This window comes from Triplophysa rosa, linkage group LG9, assembly GCF_024868665.1.
Source record: "Triplophysa rosa linkage group LG9, Trosa_1v2, whole genome shotgun sequence".
NCBI lineage: Eukaryota > Metazoa > Chordata > Actinopteri > Cypriniformes > Nemacheilidae > Triplophysa > Triplophysa rosa.
The window spans coordinates 17,168,613-17,186,607 of NC_079898.1; the positions used below are offsets into that span (position 1 = coordinate 17,168,613).

At 36.9% G+C, this 17,995-nt stretch overlaps 1 protein-coding gene across 1 annotated transcript; it reads left to right on the top strand.

The window, feature by feature from the left end:
* The first annotated feature begins 291 nt into the window (after positions 1-291).
* On the top strand, positions 292-15,552 carry slc2a15a (solute carrier family 2 member 15a). The gene is made up of 12 exons (XM_057342082.1): positions 292-457; positions 1,244-1,342; positions 2,992-3,152; positions 4,054-4,178; positions 4,269-4,414; positions 4,499-4,631; positions 5,352-5,539; positions 7,456-7,566; positions 9,791-9,892; positions 10,006-10,081; positions 11,938-12,065; positions 14,531-15,552. Exons 1-12 carry the CDS (start codon positions 413-415, stop codon positions 14,789-14,791), a joined length of 1,575 nt encoding a protein of 524 aa, XP_057198065.1. The 5' UTR covers positions 292-412; the 3' UTR covers positions 14,792-15,552.
* The last annotated feature ends 2,443 nt before the right edge of the window (positions 15,553-17,995 follow it).

Below are 17,995 nucleotides of genomic sequence, written 5' to 3' on the forward strand. Positions count from 1 at the left end.
TTTGATACGCCAAACCCTTCAAACATCGCATTTTTGCTTTATGTGCTGTCTTTATGGATTACTCACTACAGAATTTTCCATGGCCCCCTCGATCTAGTCACTGCAGTCTTTGTAAATTCACTTAACTAACTGATTTTAGCAGGAATCACGTTGTTGAGTATCATGTGAGTACACAGGCCGGTCTTGTTAAATGTCTCGCGCCAATGGCCGGAAGCAAAGCGGGAGTTCAGGACTGCATCCACGCTGTCAATCATACGAGCCGGGTAGACGTCTATCCAGTGTGGCCACGCCCTCAGGTCCAAGATGAAGTCGGTGGTGAACCGGTAGCACCAAAAACCCGCCAGTACAAACTAAACTTTACATACATGTAGTCTTTATTTTTATGTGCTGAATAAATAAATACAAGAATCAAATGGCTGAAGAAGTTTTAATTACGACGCCAGGCACAATAACTTCGGTAAGTTACTATTTTCGTCACTGAGACATTTTTATTGTATGCTAAAAACTACTTTTGTTATGGCTCTGAGTTTCTGATTGTTTTGCTATGTTATTATTGTAGCCGTTTAGTTGTTTAACTTTGATAACATGTACGTGTCATCTTTAGTGGTAGTCTAAAATGTGTAGGATAAAAATGACGTCTTTATGTTAACAAAATAAAGTTACATTTTAGTAAACTATTGAATTTTGGTAGATGGTTTTGTCATGTCTTAAAATATGTAGTATTATCGGTAATACGTGTAATGATTCTAATGTAATGATCGTCTTTAGAAATTAAATTATATAAAGGACTAATTTAATATCACAATTTAATATCACAAGACATTTCTAGGATCTTTCCTCACGTGCAGGGTATAAATAATCAACTGCGTCTGTGTCCACTTAGTGGGACAAATTAAGTTTTCCACATATGATCTAAGCCTAAAGACTACTTTAAGCAATATGAGAAAGAGCTGTTCTCTCCTCTTCTGGCTTGAGCTGTGGCTTCAACTTTGTTGTTTGTCAAAGATGTCTGTATAAAATAGAACAAAATACAATAATATTATCTTTATGAAATGCATGTGTTGTTGTATATATTACATACAATATTTGTTCTCCCAGTCCAAAACAAATACTTATTGGGGTATATTAATCTGAAGCCACCCCAATCGACAATCCTGATATTTTTACATTTCTCTACATTTTCTATCTTAATTCTAAATACAGTATGTATTTATAGTTTTGTCACCATATTTCTCTTTAATAGCACCTTACCTCATCCCTGCTGGCAGTGGCTTTACTCACATCTTTTGGTAGCTCTATGCTCTATGGATACAATCTAGCTGTGGTCAACTCTCCTGCTGGGGTAAGGACTATACAAATTGTATACAATTGTGCAAAATAGCTCATCAAAACAAGTAAATCAGTTGGAAACATTTCTAATACATTTCTAGTCATCACCAGTCCTGTGCCTTTTTTTGATTGGCTTTCAGCAGAGAGATGCAAGTCTGGGGCAATACCTCACAATAGGTTGGGACAGAGAACAAACATAGTGACCTGAACAAAAGCTTTACTGAGGCAGGATCTCAGGGAATTTAGCCTACTTAACATGATTCTATACATTCTATACATTCTTGTTATAAATTGTGAATTCTGGAATTTAGGAATTCTGGGATACCCACGTGAATTAATATTTAAAATTCTAGTATTTCATATACAGTGCTATTATCTTTCATTATATACAGTACACAAATATTTTTAACATGAGAGCTAGGTTTGCACAGCAACGGACATGGGGCATAGTTTCATAGTTTTCCTTAGACTTTCCCTAGAAAGTTGAAGAAACAAAGTGTCGAAGCCTCACTATCGTGTTTTTTATAGATGACGCAGTTAGATGTTATTTGTTCATCTTGGCTTGTCAGGCATTTTGTGCTGCAGTGGTTGCCTCTAGCAGCTCTTCATGTATATAAGTAGGGACCTATTTGCCCTGCCCCATTAGCCTGTTAATGATGAAAATATTTAAATTTTCCTGTCTCCTGACTGGCTGTTATATACCCTACTTAAGTGCCTTTCTTTTGTGTTGTTGTTCTTGGAACAACATGTACTAATGAAAATACGAAAATCCAAACATTACAAGTGAAACTCCTATATATATTTTAAAGCAGAAGCTCAGTCAGTATTATCAATGATACAGCCTTTTTTTGTAGTTAGGTGTTGAGTGAATTGAAAGATTGTGATGGGTGCCCTTCACTGATCAGACAGTCACACACGTTTTTCCACTGTATTATAGCATACTGTAGTGTTTCAGATTACATTCATTTGGAACGGAATGATCTGGATACACTAGAATTAAATTAGCTGTGACCTTAAAGTGCAGGCAAAGGAAAAAGTGAGTGACATAGAAAAAAGAGCAAGGAGTGCTTGTCACAAGACAGTCCTGTAAGTCCATAGACTTGTGCCATACTAGCTTTAACGTGTAAACTTAAACTTTTAATGGAAAAACTGAATGTTGTATTTGTATTTGAAAATGGTTATTTAAAGGTCCAGTGTATGAAATTTGTGTACGGCATCTAGTGGTGAGGTTGCGAATTGCAACCAACGGCTCACTCCACCTCTCCCTTCTGAAGCATCACGGTGGCTGACACAGGACTAAGATGTTGGCACGTTTTCGCTTCTTGCTGAAGGAGATAACGTATTTACGAAACGATCTGTAGAGCAGTTTGTCCGTTTAGGGCTACTGTAGAAACAACATGGCGAATTCCATGCAAGGGGACCCGCGGTGTACTGTATGTAGATAGAAATAGCTTATTCTAAGGTAATAAAAACATAACGCATCATTATGTACGGTCTTTATACACCTCTCAAGACATAATTATGTATATTATATTGCATTTCTGTCAATAGATCCTGCATGAATACATTTTACAGTGCTATGTGTGTTAAATTGCAAGTATATGTGTTCTGCTTAAATATCTAATCTCTCTGTCTCTCTCTTTCCTGTCACTCACATTACAGTACATTAAAGACTTTTATAACCATACAGTGGTAAGTCGGAATGGAACTGGACTGAACGAAGAGGCCCTGACGCTCATGTATTCACTCACTGTTTCTGTGTTCGCGATTGGAGGCCTCATCGGTTCCTTGATGGTTGGCACATTGGTCACCAGATTTGGAAGGTAAATCGGTAGGAGACCCATAACATCTGGTACGGTGTGGACACTCTGCCAGGAATTCCTCAGAGTGTCAAGGCCACTGAGGTAGATTGTTTCTCATCTGTCACCCCACCTGACCCCTCTGACCGCACCGAACAACCTTGCCTTTGCCTTGTAAATGGCCCTGTTTGCACTTTGGAAACGACTGGGCTCTTTGTTCATGACTCTCCTCAACTTCTCAAATGACCACAGCTACAATTTATATTTTAAATAACTTTGAAAGTATCCCATTGTGTCGAGACTGAGCTGTTCAATAAATGTACAGTGTCTCTGTGATACAATGGGAGCACATTTTAGCCTCCCCTCCAACACCCACACACCCCATCACTTTCTCCATATCCGCCTCAACAAAGGCGATTTGGCTAAAAGAATTAGAAAAAATCACTAGCAAAATACTGTAGGGGGTCATAGGGCTCTGGCCTGATCCATAATCCAGCCCTGACTATAAGCAATTTGTTAGCCATAGCTTACACTTTTATTCTGTGCTTTTCAAGGACTCTGGAACTTCTGTCTGTGAGTGTCTCTGAGTGGCGCCACAAGATTTGACTGCAGACATTTAAATGCAAATGAAAGACGATGATTCATGACCCTATTTATTGTTCTAATCAATTTCAGTCCTGCAAAATGTTTTATAGCAGTGAAGTGATCATAACGCAGAACACGGTGCAGCCGTCTGTAAATCAGGAGGAAAGTTTACAACTTGATAGAACTAATCAAGGAAGGCAGCTATTTCACCCAGCACTGTCATGGAACATCAGTTATCTGGTTTTGATAGTTAAACTCCCAGGTGGCTGGCTATTGAGCATGACTGTCCCAGCTTAATGAGCAGTGCCAGAACAGGACTCCACACTGTTTGCTTTTGCAGGAAAGGAACAGTGGTCAACTCCACTGGACTGGTCTTCCTAGCCGGAACGCTCATGGGGTTCAGTAGGATCTGTGGCTCACCCGAAATGGTCATCTTTGGTCGTTTTGTAACAGGAATACATTCAGGTATGCCCCAACTGAAAAACAAACATGTCTGGCAGAATAGGGATTTAAATAACCTAAATGATCTCTGATGTGCTTATTACCTCCACTCAGGTATTTCTCTTAGCGTGGTGCCCATGTATCTGGGAGAAATCGCCCCTAAAAACTTAAGAGGCTTCCTGGGGCTTGTACCCAGCATATTCATTTGCATTGGGGTTTTTTCAGCTCAAGTCTTGGGCCTGCATGAACTTTTGGGAAAGGTAAAACATACATCTAATTAATGTTTTGATGAAGTAGGTTTAAGCTCCATACAATATTTTGATTTGTGCCGCTTTGATTGGCAGGAGGAGCATTGGCCTCTGTTCCTCTCCCTTGTGGTTGTCCCCACCTTCATCCAGCTGATGTTGTTACCATGGTTTCCAGAAAGTCCACGGTACCTGTTGATTGAGAAGCACAACGTTCATGCCACTATCACTGGTGAGAGAAATGCTTTTGCGTATAAATGCGTCATATCTACATCACATATTTGTTCTATTTTAATTTATTTCTGAAGATGATTCTTGCATTTGATGGAATGATAATCCGATTTTAATAATAATCCTATCCTGCATTTCACAATACTCCAGTATAATATATAATATATTATACTTATATTACCACCAGTAAATTAATTGTAATAATAATTAAATAGGTAAAATAGTAATCTTAGCAAACTATTGTAAGGTTTTCTAAGACAAACTTTCTAAGGAAATATACCATTGAAAACAAGTTTTAACATCTTATGCAATTTTGCATCTGTTTAAAATGCATATATATTATTACTGTAAAAAAAAACATTACTAAACTTCTGATTATGCTGATAATTATTACATTTAAATATTCACATTCCAGCAGAAATTATCGTCATCTAAAATACATAAATATTTATATTTATATATTGTATATTATAACAAGGCTAAAGTCCATAGCATCTACATAAATTAAATTTTACAGTGATCCTTCCTTGTAGTTGTCTGTTTTATGTTATATTTACTTATATCTAAGTAAAGTAAATAAACTAAACATAGCTAAACTGGCCTTTCCGGTAGGTTGCGCAGTGTGGTTTATTTGGGTATGGGATTTTTTTGTTTAAAGCTTGCCGATCCCTGATATACATTGGCATGAAACCTTTAGCTTATGTTCTGTTTGTTGGTGCAGCACTAAAATGGTACAGGGCTAAATGTGACATCCAGGCAGAGATAGAGGAGATGCAGGAGGAGCAACGCTCTCTGTCGTCAGTGGCGACTCTGTCTGTCTGGCAGCTGCTACTGGACCACACTGTTCGCTGGCAGGTCCTTTCTGTGGTGGTTATCAACATCGGCATGCAGCTGTCTGGCATTGATGCGGTAAGCACTGGTTAAGATATAGAGTTGACTACACAAAATATTGCTTGTTTATCTGCAACAGAAAAGTGCCTTGGAAATCAAGAATAAATCCAAGTTTTGCAGCAGAGCAGTCACTATGGGCCTAAACTGAAAATGGCTAAAGATCTCTCATTTTTTACTTGTTGGGAAGGTGTTACCTTCTTAAAATAGTTTAAGCGCAGATTAATTATTCAGATGATTAAGAGTATACAGAGCTGACAGAAACCTCATTCTTTACCCAACAGAGCTTAACAAATGACAATTTTTTAGGAATGTGTTCATGGAATCTAATTTGCACTGCCCTGCTAAAGCAATAAATATAAGCAATTAATCAAGCAAATTAGATGCATTTTATTATTTGTGACATAGATTGTTAAGGCAGCAATTTTTGTGATATAATTTTGATGGATCTATAAATAATATCTTCTCTTTTTCTTATTTTTTCAGTATGCAGAATTTCATTTTAAGATTTTTTCTTAGAGTGCCAGCATTCATTTGATCTTGCCATTGATGTCTTATATGTTGCGTGTAGTATTTGAACTGGATATCTGGGCTACGAATAATAATTCATATAAAAATATTGTAGAATTTATTAACCATCTAAAGAGAACTTTGTTATGCATTTTTTTACAGAAATGTCCTGGAGATTATATTATCCTAAAATGTTGTAAGGACCGAGGCATATAAATTCTGCACCACAAAAGCCATAATTAAAGCCATTAAAAATATGAGCTATTTACAGACATAGTTTAAATACCATCATTCTTTTCACAGATTTTGCAAAAATGTGGTATATTTTTGTAGTATATAAATGGTATATTGTGGTAATTTAATCTGTGCTAAAAAGCAGTAGCAGTTGATGATCGTCTATTTAGTGTAGCAATGCAGAGTTCTTTCGATGTGCTTATCTCTGTCCTACGTCCACTAGAAATATTCAAAAGATTTTTAAAATAACAATATAAATCATTCAAGCCTGTTATTTACAGTATTTCATATTGAGATTTTAGATGGATTAAAGGGACAGTCCACCCAAAAATGAAAATTCTGTCTTTATTTACTCCCTCTTAGATTGTTCCAAACCGGTGTAAATGTCTTTGTTTTGCTGAACACAAAGGAAGATATTTGGACGAATGTTAGTAACCAAACAGATCTCATCCCCCATTGACTCCCATAGTATTTATTTTCCCTACTGTGGCAATAAATGGGGGATGAGATCAGTTTGGTTACTAACATTCTTCCAGATATTTTCCTTTGTGTTAAGCAGAACAAAGAAATTTATACAGGATTGGAACAGTCTAAGGGTGAGTAAATAATGACAGAATTTTTATTTTTGGGTAAACTATCCCTTTAAGTTGTTTGTTTATGCAGTTGAACGATCAGTAGTTGACCTTTTATCACCTTGAAGCCTCTTTTCAAACTCATTGCAACATCAGTTCCTTAAATCACAGTTAAATCCTGTTCAAGTACGTGAGCGGTTGATGTCAAATCAAAGTAGGACTAGCTAGGTTTGCCCTATGGGGTTCTGAGATCAAATTTAAATATTAAATGACATTGACTGGAGGGCTCTTAGGAGACAGGTGACCATGTGAGTGTGTTAGTGTGTGTGCAGTCAGTGTAAACGGGGCTGACAGGTGGTGAGTCTTGGCTGACTTCAGCATGAGCAGCAGGAGAGAGGCAGGCCTTGTGTGTCCTCTACACTCCCAGCAGCTCTCAAACCGTCTGTGTTGTCTCTGATTACCCCCCTGCCTAACCTCACACACAGCCCTCCAGCTCTCAAATTGAATCTAAAGTGTTGTACACAGTAACTGCTCATAGTCATGATATGCCACCTGTACAAGCCGAAATCACTTCCTGTGCCTATATCATTTTTTTCATCCTTTTATCTCCATTTCTGCCAGATATGGTTTTACACCAACAACATCTTTGAGAATGCTGGGATTCCGGCCCCTGAGATCCAGTATACCACTGTTGGAACTGGAGCTATCGAGATTGTCGCAGGCCTTATTGGGGTAAGTTTTCCTATTCAAGCGATGCTTATTCTGTCATAGCTGATGTGTAGTGTTTACAGGGGCATGTGAAAATTGAACATTTTTGATAGTGCTAAATTTCTATGCATTTCTAATCTGGTTATCTGGGACATTTTTGCACTTAAAAACTTCACAGTTTACTGTGATGTAACCCAGCACTTTCATGCAATTCTCTGGAAATGTCAAGACACTTTTTACTATGTAAACAGAAAACATTATATGCTTCATATAATTTATATCCTTCTAAAATAGCTTTAATAAATTGGAAGTTCTTAATTAATTCATTCATTAAGAATTCTGAAACATTTAAATAATTATACAATACAACCTTAGTGTATTTCTTTGTCTGCACCTATATTGCAGTCCCATAATTACCAAATGTTCTGTCCTATCATATGATATAAAGCATTTGACTGGAAAATGTTAGAATTTGACCAATTTGAATTGCAATTTTACTATTTCATTCCACTTTTTATTGGCGAAATACACCAGAAAGAAATCATGTAAAAAGGATTAAGTCCATTGCTTCATGACAGATTTTGATGCTTAACTACTAACAATAACTATATACCAGTAGCTACTTTCTCCTGACATTCCTATACTGGTGGTGCAGGGGGCCCCATTGAGTACCGAATCAAAAACACTATTGTAAACAAGACACTATTTTTATTACTTGCGGATTCAACTTTAGAGGAATCATTTGGAAATTTCCTATTAATACTTAATTTATTTAATTACTGTTATATACTCGGATATCATGCAGTGGGCGGCAGGTAATGACATGCGCATGATTTGCTGATATGCGTCTTTACATATGACCATGGCTTTAAAAAGGAGTTATCCGTCTGGGTGGAGAAAAAAATGGCAACAACGCGAAGCAAAAGAACAAGACGGTACTTTTTTTAAGTCTTATTTAGTTTTGCCAAATTATGCAATGAATTACAAAAAAATTCTCCAGTACAGATTTACAAATTCAGTATTTGTCCACTATATTTCGTTTGCCCATGATATGCCCTAACTTGCCCATTTTTAGTTTAGCTCCATCACATTTAGAGAATTATTGGTGTGTTTTCGTATGCTTAGCTTTTTTGAGAAAACTGTATTTATCATGCTTTATTTTTGTTAGTAAATCACTCATTTGTTAGTAAAAGCACAGCGTTTGCATGTTATAGTTTTTTTAACAGCTAGATGGTTCCAGAGCCATGCGTTAGGTCACTCAAAAATTTTATTTCATTTTATACTTAATTGTTTAAGTATAAAATAACCCCCAGTTTAATGTTTTTATTCTTTCAGTCTTCATTCGTTTAAGTGTGTTAATTTAGTTGTTTTTTATTTCTTATAGTTTACAGTTATGTTTAGGCCTATATCTAATTTTAATTATTTGTACAAGGGCCCCTTACAAGTTTGCTTAGTGCCCCCCAGACGTCTAGGATCGGCACTGATGTCAACCCAACCAGAATACGTTAACATAAACCTGCTTTTGAAAATGTGTCCCATCACATCCCAGCTTATCCTAATTCACCATATTTGACAGGGGGTTTCAGTGATGTAAAATTGTTTATTAGAATTCACTCGAGCTGAGAACACCAGCGGAAAGGAGAGCGTCTCTTCACTTCTCAATCGTCTTCATTTTGCTTTCCCCTCAATCTTCCACATCTCACGTTATGTATTTTTGCTGCAGTGAAACACTCATAAAAAACACTGGATAAGATGAGCATTAGAGAGAATGATGTGTCTTGTTTTTACCGGCTTCATCTTTGGGTCACATCTCAAAGCTGTAATGAAGGCCAGACACGGTCTCTCTCCCAGTTGCGTTGCTTAGCCAGGATTTAGTGATGCACCAGCAGCAGCCGGAGAAGAAGAGGCACGCTGTTAGTCAGAAGAACTCATTGCTGTCAGTGTCAATTGGTCCTCACTTGGGAGGCGAATGGCACACGGGAGGAAGGCTGGAGATTGGTTATAAAATTACAGCTATTCATTCTTATGTCAGCTGCACCCGCCTTTAAGTCAACAGCACACAGTGTTGGCTTTCAATTTTAGCAGCATCTAATGAAAAAACGAGGTTCCACTTTATGCTTCCACACCATTTGCGTCAGAAAAACGGCAAAAGCCATCCTTTCATTCTTTCAGTTCAGCGGATACTAATTAATGTGATAGGTGTTTCACTTTGTAAGCATCCATGTTGCACCTTGAATTTTTTTTGCAGTGTTTCACTATTGAGCGTCTGGGACGAAGGCCTTTGATAATCGGGGGTTTTGGTGTCATGGGAATGTGTTGTGCTGGAATAACACTATCTCTTATTCTTCAAGTAAGTGAAATAAAGCTTGTAAGAGAAGTTAAACTTTACTGTAATTATAATGGTTATTTGGATGTGTTTGTCTTTTTAATATGGCTGATCATGTTTTTATGTGCTTCACACAGACGCACGTGTCGTTCATGAAATATGTGAGTGTGGGGTGTGTGGTTGGAATTATCGCTGGATTCTGTATAGGGCCAGGTAAGCTCTTTATATATCTTCCTCTCTTAAAGAGATAGTTCACCCAGAAATGAAAAATTCTGTCATCATTTGCTCACCATCAGGTTGTTCCAAACCTGTATAAATTAATTTGATCTGCTAAACACAAAGGAAGATATTTGGAAGAATTTAAGTAACCAAAAAAGATCTCATCCCCTCTTTACTGCCATAGTAGGGAAAATAAATATACCATGGGAGTGAATGGGGGATGAGATAATAGATCTGTTTGGTTACTGACATTCTTCCAAATATCTTCCTTTGTGTTTGGCAGAATAAAGAAATGTATACAGGTTTGGAACAACCTGAGGGTGAGTAAATGGTGACATAATTTCATTTCTGGGTTAACTATCCCTTTAATATGACATCAATTTAAGTCATGCTCAGATGCAATCAGTAGAGAACTGCTTCAATTGGATGAGTAGTTGTCTGCTCTTTGACCCTGAATTCCCAGATGACGTCTTCAAGTAGTGAAATAGCGACACCTGGGGGTAGAATTTTGAAAAGCAATCGCAATCGTTTACTGCAGACCCAGTTCAGTTAGGATTTGTTTGAGTTTAAGCAGGTATTTCGAAAAATGTATTTATAAAAAACACATATTTATTTTTATTTATGTTTTTAGTTTTATATTTTGTCTGTTCAACAAAGCACAGAGGCTCTCAAACATTTAATAGAAAACGACTGTAAGTGTTGAAAACATTTTATGCACATTACCCTGACAAGACAAATAAAAAATATGTAAAATGTTGAACAATGATTATGTAATTGCACTTTTAATGATTGTAGGTATCTATTTAGGTGATTATTTCATTAAGAGAATTAGGAAACATGCAGGTATTTCATGTTGTATTTTATCAAATATTACATAACATTGTAAAAGCATTACTGGCTTAAACATTACATCATACTTTAAAACAATTTAATTTTCTTATTTTGAGCACACTGTAAGTTCAGTGTAGATGTAGGTATGGTACATAAATTAAGCCTACAATGCTATTCCAAAACACAAATAAAACTAAACTACATTATAAACATTTAAGCAATATAGTTGAGGAGAAGATATTCTTAATAAGTTTGAGAGAGTTTCAAAGTTTTAAAGTGTGTACTTTGCTCTATTAGTGCTATGTAATTGTCAGAATCATAGTTTATGCACACAATAAGAGCAGAGAGGAGTAGCTCTGTTGCAGTGATGAATGAGACTACAAGTGCTTTACTGAGTTGATGCATTATCCAACCCAACTCCAAAATCTATAATTCATTCTCAGGCCCCAGTCTCAATCGGTGTAATTACGTCTTTAATTAGGATTTTTTATGGCTCATTGTTCATAAACAATGATGAATATGGCTTTTTAAGACAAAATCCTGCATGAACAATGAATTACAAGCAGAGTTCCTTATCAATTTAACTGCAGCACGCCTCCTGCTGCAATTATCATGCACAAATAATGAAGCCATCGCTTGGCTTGTTCCTGAATTCATTACATTTGAAATAACACCTTGTGCCTCCTTATTTTTCACTTGTAACCAAAAGGGATTAGAACTTAAGCAGTGAAACAATCTCTGCCTCCTGCACATTGAGATAACGAGCTCTTCATAAAGCTAGTTTATTATCTTCTCCCACTAAGAACTGTTGCACTACACAAGAGCAATGCATACATGCATGGGCTTAAAATGCCTGCGCTTTTATGTATTCAGAATTATGCCTTGTATTATGGCCTTTATTAGGGTGTTAAAAAACAACAACAACAGTACCAGGTTTCACAGGCGTGTTTCATTAAGAGCCTCAAAAAAGGATAAAGAAACATAGTGTCAATGGTATGGATGTTGTTTTTCTATTTTAGCGGGCGTTCCCTTCCTGATCACAGCAGAGCTCTTCAAGCAATCTCATCGTCCAGCTGCATACACTGTTGGAGGGTCACTTAACTGGATGTCTAACTTCACTATCGGCTTCATCTTTCCTTTTCTGCAGGTATCGTAAGCCATTTAGTGCAGTCTATTTTGGTCCAGTTGTTTTAAGGTAGTTACATTTGTTTTCCCCAGATGCTACCCAGATGTTTAAAAGAAGTTGCATTTTTGTGCCAGCAACTTGAAGTCAATTGAGTCATTGTCTTTAAATGTTTTGTTTATCATGTTGTGCCTTTAATGAAACCCTTTTCGCATTTAAATGAGAAACAGCTTCCACGTGAGCTGATTATCCATGGTCTTATGATTATCTATCTGATTTTCTCCTTATTACTTCACTGTTTATTGGTGGACCACGTTTCTGATCATCCAATAGGCATTGTGGACCATGTGTCATTGTTTTTGTTTGACGTCTAACAATTGAATTATGCACCTTATTTTTGGCCTAAATGTGGGCGCAGCCATCTTTGAGCTGTTTGTGGTTAGACTTCCGGTGAGCCACTATAGCTAATGACAGTCGTGTTGCGAGTGAGACAAGTGTGCTGTTTTGACTGGCAAGTTCATATTTATTATGGAACCCAAAGGTACAAGTGTAATGTGTGCAGTTGGTTGCCATAATAGCCGATACAAATGCAAAAATATGTCTACAAAACATTTGCTTCGACCATAATACACGCTCCAGAGCTGAATGTGGATGTCGCGCATACTATGATCTGCATCCATTATTCATTATTTTGGCCTACTGGATGTCCTTCTTCCTGGACAATTTTCCTACTTGACTACAATAACTAATAAACTATTACTAACGTAATAAACGTTCAAAGGCAGGAGTTTACAGGGAGAGTTAGCACAACTAAAACAGTATGCAAATAGTGGTATAATATTTATAACTTAAGTTCAAATTTAGCTGTTAGCATTTTTATATGTATTTAGCAGTTAAAAACTTAATAGGCTAAAGCAAACCTACCTGCCAGAGGATGGCAGCTGCATGACTAACAGTTACAGGACTTGCCCTGTCATTACATTACATTTTCATTAATTTGGCAGACGCTTTTATCCAAAGCACATTTAACATTTTGTCAACACGCTAAACAGTTAGCTACTGCTAGCCTTTACCAGGCCATCTTAATAGGAGGATTAAAGCTGAAGCAAGCAAGGGAGAGAATGAACAACATGAAATATTGTCTTTATTTAATAGACATAAAAACGAACAGTTATTGGTTAGTATGTTTTGAGTTGTTTTTAGAAAGTTGTGATGGATGCTGCAGCTCGGTGGAGACCTGCGATACAAGAGCAATCAGCCGTCTCCATTCTTCCGTTATAAGTTGTAAGGATCCAGGAATGTTTGCTCCACTTTGACTGGTATTCACATCTGCTTTTAAACACGAATTCGTTGGCTGCCATGTACAAATTTCGACTGACTTTCCCACTGTGCATGTAACGTTACTGGTACGTCTGTGCTTTTATGGTTGCGCATCGAAGACCTGTCAACTCGGAGAGAAAATACAAAGTAATTGAATAAATCCTCATTTGATATATCAGGCCACTTCATCTTCCCACTGTGTAATACATCGCGGGTGTGAAAAATATTAATCAGAGCTGTTTTAAAAGTGCTTTGACTGGCTCCCGCGGCGACACACTTCCATTGTTTTCCACCGGCCGGCTAATAATATGGAAGTCTTAACACAAAAAGGAAGTACGTCACGTCGTTTACTTCCGCGTAGGGCTGTCACGATTATGAAATTTGCCTGACGATTAACTGTCTAATAAATCATTGCGATTATGACGATTAATTGTCTGTTTTAGAGTTTTGACATTTAATTCTCATACATTTTTTATTCAGCTTTGAAACGACCATATTGTTCTGAATATTAGACTATTATATTATGTTTTTTTTATTGGAAATACATTGGAAAAAATGGGGTCATCATAAATTTAAGGCTTAGGCTTTTACCTGTCAATAATACAACAGCCAAATACTTGTAAATTAAGTTAATTGATCAGGAGTGAATTGAAGCCACCATTAAAATGCTATCAGTCATAGAAATGCTTCTAGTCTGTTTTTTTCTCACTACAATAAAATTTTACTTATATGTTAATTCAATTTTGGTAGGCTGGTTTTCACACTGAGATTATGTTAAATAATATTATATTGTACTGCTTATTTTTATGGTATATGCTTTAGTTCTTTTTAAGCGATTGTGTTGTGGTGGTACATTTTACAAGTATTACCATGCTTAGTTTAGTTACAATATATACACTAAAATATGCAATATGCAGGCAATACAGCTCCCCCTAGTGTCTTCTATAGAGATGTGCAATAATTGCGATAATCTGAAACCATCGCGATGAGGCCAAACAATCGCGATGAGACGATTATTTAATAATCGTGACAGTCCTTTCCGCCTTCAAAAATAAGGTGGATGGACAAGTAATTTTTTCACCTAGTGTTAATATTGGATGTTGCAATGTTTTCATAGTATAACAAAAATCTTAAATATGTTTTTGTTCTGTCCTGTTTCTGTATTGCAGATGTCTGCTGGATCCTACTGCTATCTGGTGTTTTGTGTCGTGTGTTTGATTGTGGCCATCTATGTGTTCTTTGTTATACCTGAGACTAAAAATAAGACATTTGTAGAAATTAGTCAAATGTTTGCTACCAAAGATGCCGTTGAGGAGACCCTAGCCCTTGATCACCCAGACCAGCTGAAATTGAGAAAGATGAATGGATATGGATATGGATCACTTGAAAATGGTTCACTTGAATTTGACAGCTCATCCTCCTGTCCTTGACCTCTAATGTGAAGCCAGAGAGCACCTTAAGGAATTAAGATATTAGATCAACCAAAAGGTTTTTAGCCATTCGTTATATCATATAATAATGTTAAAGGTATGGTAAAGCAGCTGTTGCATTATAACTGTCTTTTTAACTTGGCTTACAGCACCCAAAAGAAGTCCATGCCTTCTATCACTTGTTTGTGAGATTATGATAGAAACATAGAGTTGTGTAGAATACTGTATGTGTGATGCCTTGTTTGTTTGAACCATATGCCACAAACATATAATGTGTATTATTTGTGAAATGAAATGACAGACTATATTTTAGACTATTTATCATGTTTGTGTTATGAGATATTTTTCTTATGTACATGCCTTATATAATTATTAGGCGTTTTAAAGGGTTTTGACTTTTATACTTGCATCAATCTCTTGACTTGCACACATCATTTTAAATATGCTGACCAGTGCAAGCTCTTGACATATGCTATGCTATTATGTTTTAAAACACTGCTACAGCTGTGGATCTGTGGCAGATTCTATGACTGTCACATATAAAACACCTGAATAATAAGAATATTTAAATTTATGTATTTGGTAGATGCTTTTATCCAAAGCGACTTACATTGCATTGTTCTATACATTTGAATATATATTATGTCTGAATTTTACAGTATTTTATATGAGAAATGTGATCAAACAAAACCCAGTGCTTATTTAATGTGCAACTATATTTCACCTCACTTGTACTAAAATTATTTTAAAAGTATTCAAAATGTTATAACACACCAAATAAAAGTGTTTTAATGAGTCTGTGGTGATCCATTTATTGAGAACATCAGGGGGTGGGGTGATAAAGCTTACAAAGCAGGATCTGGGTACAGACACTGTTGGTTTCTGCCAAAGAGCCCCATTGCCAGTCAAGAGCTTCATTAACTCACCGAAGAGGCGGATTTAATGCTTAATTAAAGAGAAGAGTCTCTCACCTTCCCCTATGGATTCCGAACATCTGTATGACAATCCATATTCAGATCCACATTTGAGACATGCCTTTAATATATTGCCCTCCATATGGCAGATCTTGAATAGAACTGCATTATTATATTTAATGTAAGTCTCAGATTTGTATCCGATTGTGGAAATGCATCTATATATAAAGCTGAATGCACGTAGATGATTGTATTTCCTCTTTTATCCCAGTCCTGTGTGAACATGTTAAGGTATGAATGGGTTTCTGGTCTTTCAAGCCCCTGGGCAATGCTCTCCATCTGTGTGAGCCTCTCCAGATCTCCCCAGAAGAGACCCACGCAGACTAATGATATCATACTCCTGCGTCTCCTGCTCCAAGAAGAGAAATTGTGAGCTGAATTGTGTCTGGCTTTCTGTTCGGTCAGTCTTCAAACGCCAAGCTCAAGGTCACTGGTTAAATGGGATCTCAATGGACTGCTTACAGCTGTACTCTCCCAGTTTATTTTAAGAGAAAGTGTGTGCTTGCAAGGCAGCATTGTTTTAGAATAGTAGTCTTCTTCCATTACACCACTTCTGCAATGAATTTAGCTCCAAACTCATTTTTAGAAATGTATCACCAGTGTTTTACATTTCACATATACATATACAGAACTTTTATATATAAACGATTATAATATGATGATATAAGTCGGTTGATGTTAAAAGATCCAGTGAAACCAAAATGAAAGTTTTTTTCCTTTTATTAAGAATGAGTGAGCCTTGAGGACATCAATAAACTGATATGCTATTAAGTGCTGACAAAATTCGCATTTAGGAGATATAACCATTCAAAACTGTTCAAAACATCACGCAACACTTCAGACTCTCGTTAAAGTTCTTGTCCAATAAAATCCCCTTTAGAATCCGAAGAGTCCCGCCCCCTTCACTAGCAGAGCTGCTGAAGTGGCACCTCATATTAGCCACTTGTTCACACATATATTATGTCCTACATGGTGAATGGCGTATAATACACTAGATGGGAGATAGGGGATGATCCAGAGAGTGTAACCATTTCGTAACAGGGATCCTATTCCTTTTATTAGGCAATTCTCCCGGAAAAGCATGGCAAGGCGAAAGAAAGAGCTCGCCAACCGACGAGCATCGGAAGACCCGCTTATCAAGATTGGCTGCGCTGTGGGCCTGCAGTTGCAGCTCATTACTATTGCGATAGGGAGAGAAGTTTGAGGTGTGTTTGTTTGTTCACGGCATTTCAGTGATGGATGCTATATAAACGGAGGACATAACGCTGGATTTGGAGATCGTTTGAAACTTATAGGTGGCGCTGTCCCAGTGCTAAAAGATGCCGGACATGAACCACACAGGTAAGTCAAACTAAGTCATATGTTTGTTCTTTGTTGGCAATTGGCGTGTACGTGCATAATGTAAAAAAAAACACGAAGGGATTAATGCGATGATGAGCTCGTGCTGTAGTTCCGTCTTACTGCACGCCTCCAGCAGCTTGTGTTTTTCCGGAAATAATCGTACAGCTGTATCTTTCTTTTATAAATTTTATCAAACTAAATACTCTTCGAAGATACGACTAATGCAATACTACTGTATAGGTACTCAAAATTAATATGAGATTGGCAGAAACTGAGTGTGTTACCCGATCTTTTAAGTCTTAATTGCGGTTGCATGTGAGTGTTTTCCGGTTCAGAGACACGATAGCACAGAGCTGATCATTTTTCGCGATCTTATCCGCTGAGAAAACATACCGTATATCTGACCCGTTTCAAGTCCACACAGAATGTTGTTGTATGTTCAGAATCAGAAGAAGCTTTATTACCAAGTGTGTTTAAACACACAAGGAATTTGACTTGGCGACAGGAGCTTAGTGCAGAAGAAAGTGTACACATGGTGCAACATAGTGCAAATATACATTAAGATAGAAAATTTGAGAATTAAATAAAAACAATAAATGCACTATATACAAAAAGTGATTTTACAAAATACAAAATATGATTTTTTTAAAAGAGTGTAAAGATGTGTTATTTACAGATTTACCTATTGTTTGTGGCTACATGGAAGAGATCGAACATCGCAACCTTAAAGGTGCCATGAATTAAAACCACAATTTTAACCCAAGCTTTTGTTATATGAGAGGGAATCGTATTCACGCGAACATCATGTAAGTGTCAGAACTGAAAACGCCCTTGTTACTGAGATTACAACTGTTATTGACACCAGGCCCAGCGAAGGGCAGGTTCTGGA

Excerpts from the sequence above, each read along its gene's own strand:
- slc2a15a (XM_057342082.1), top strand. The coding sequence starts at position 413 with ATGGCTGAAGAAGTTTTAATTACGACGCCAGGCACAATAACTTCG. Across the intron at positions 5,540-7,455 it reads AGCTGTCTGGCATTGATGCG|ATATGGTTTTACACCAACAA; the intron begins GTAAGCACTGGT and ends CATTTCTGCCAG. Across the intron at positions 7,567-9,790 it reads TTGTCGCAGGCCTTATTGGG|TGTTTCACTATTGAGCGTCT; the intron begins GTAAGTTTTCCT and ends TTTTTTTTGCAG.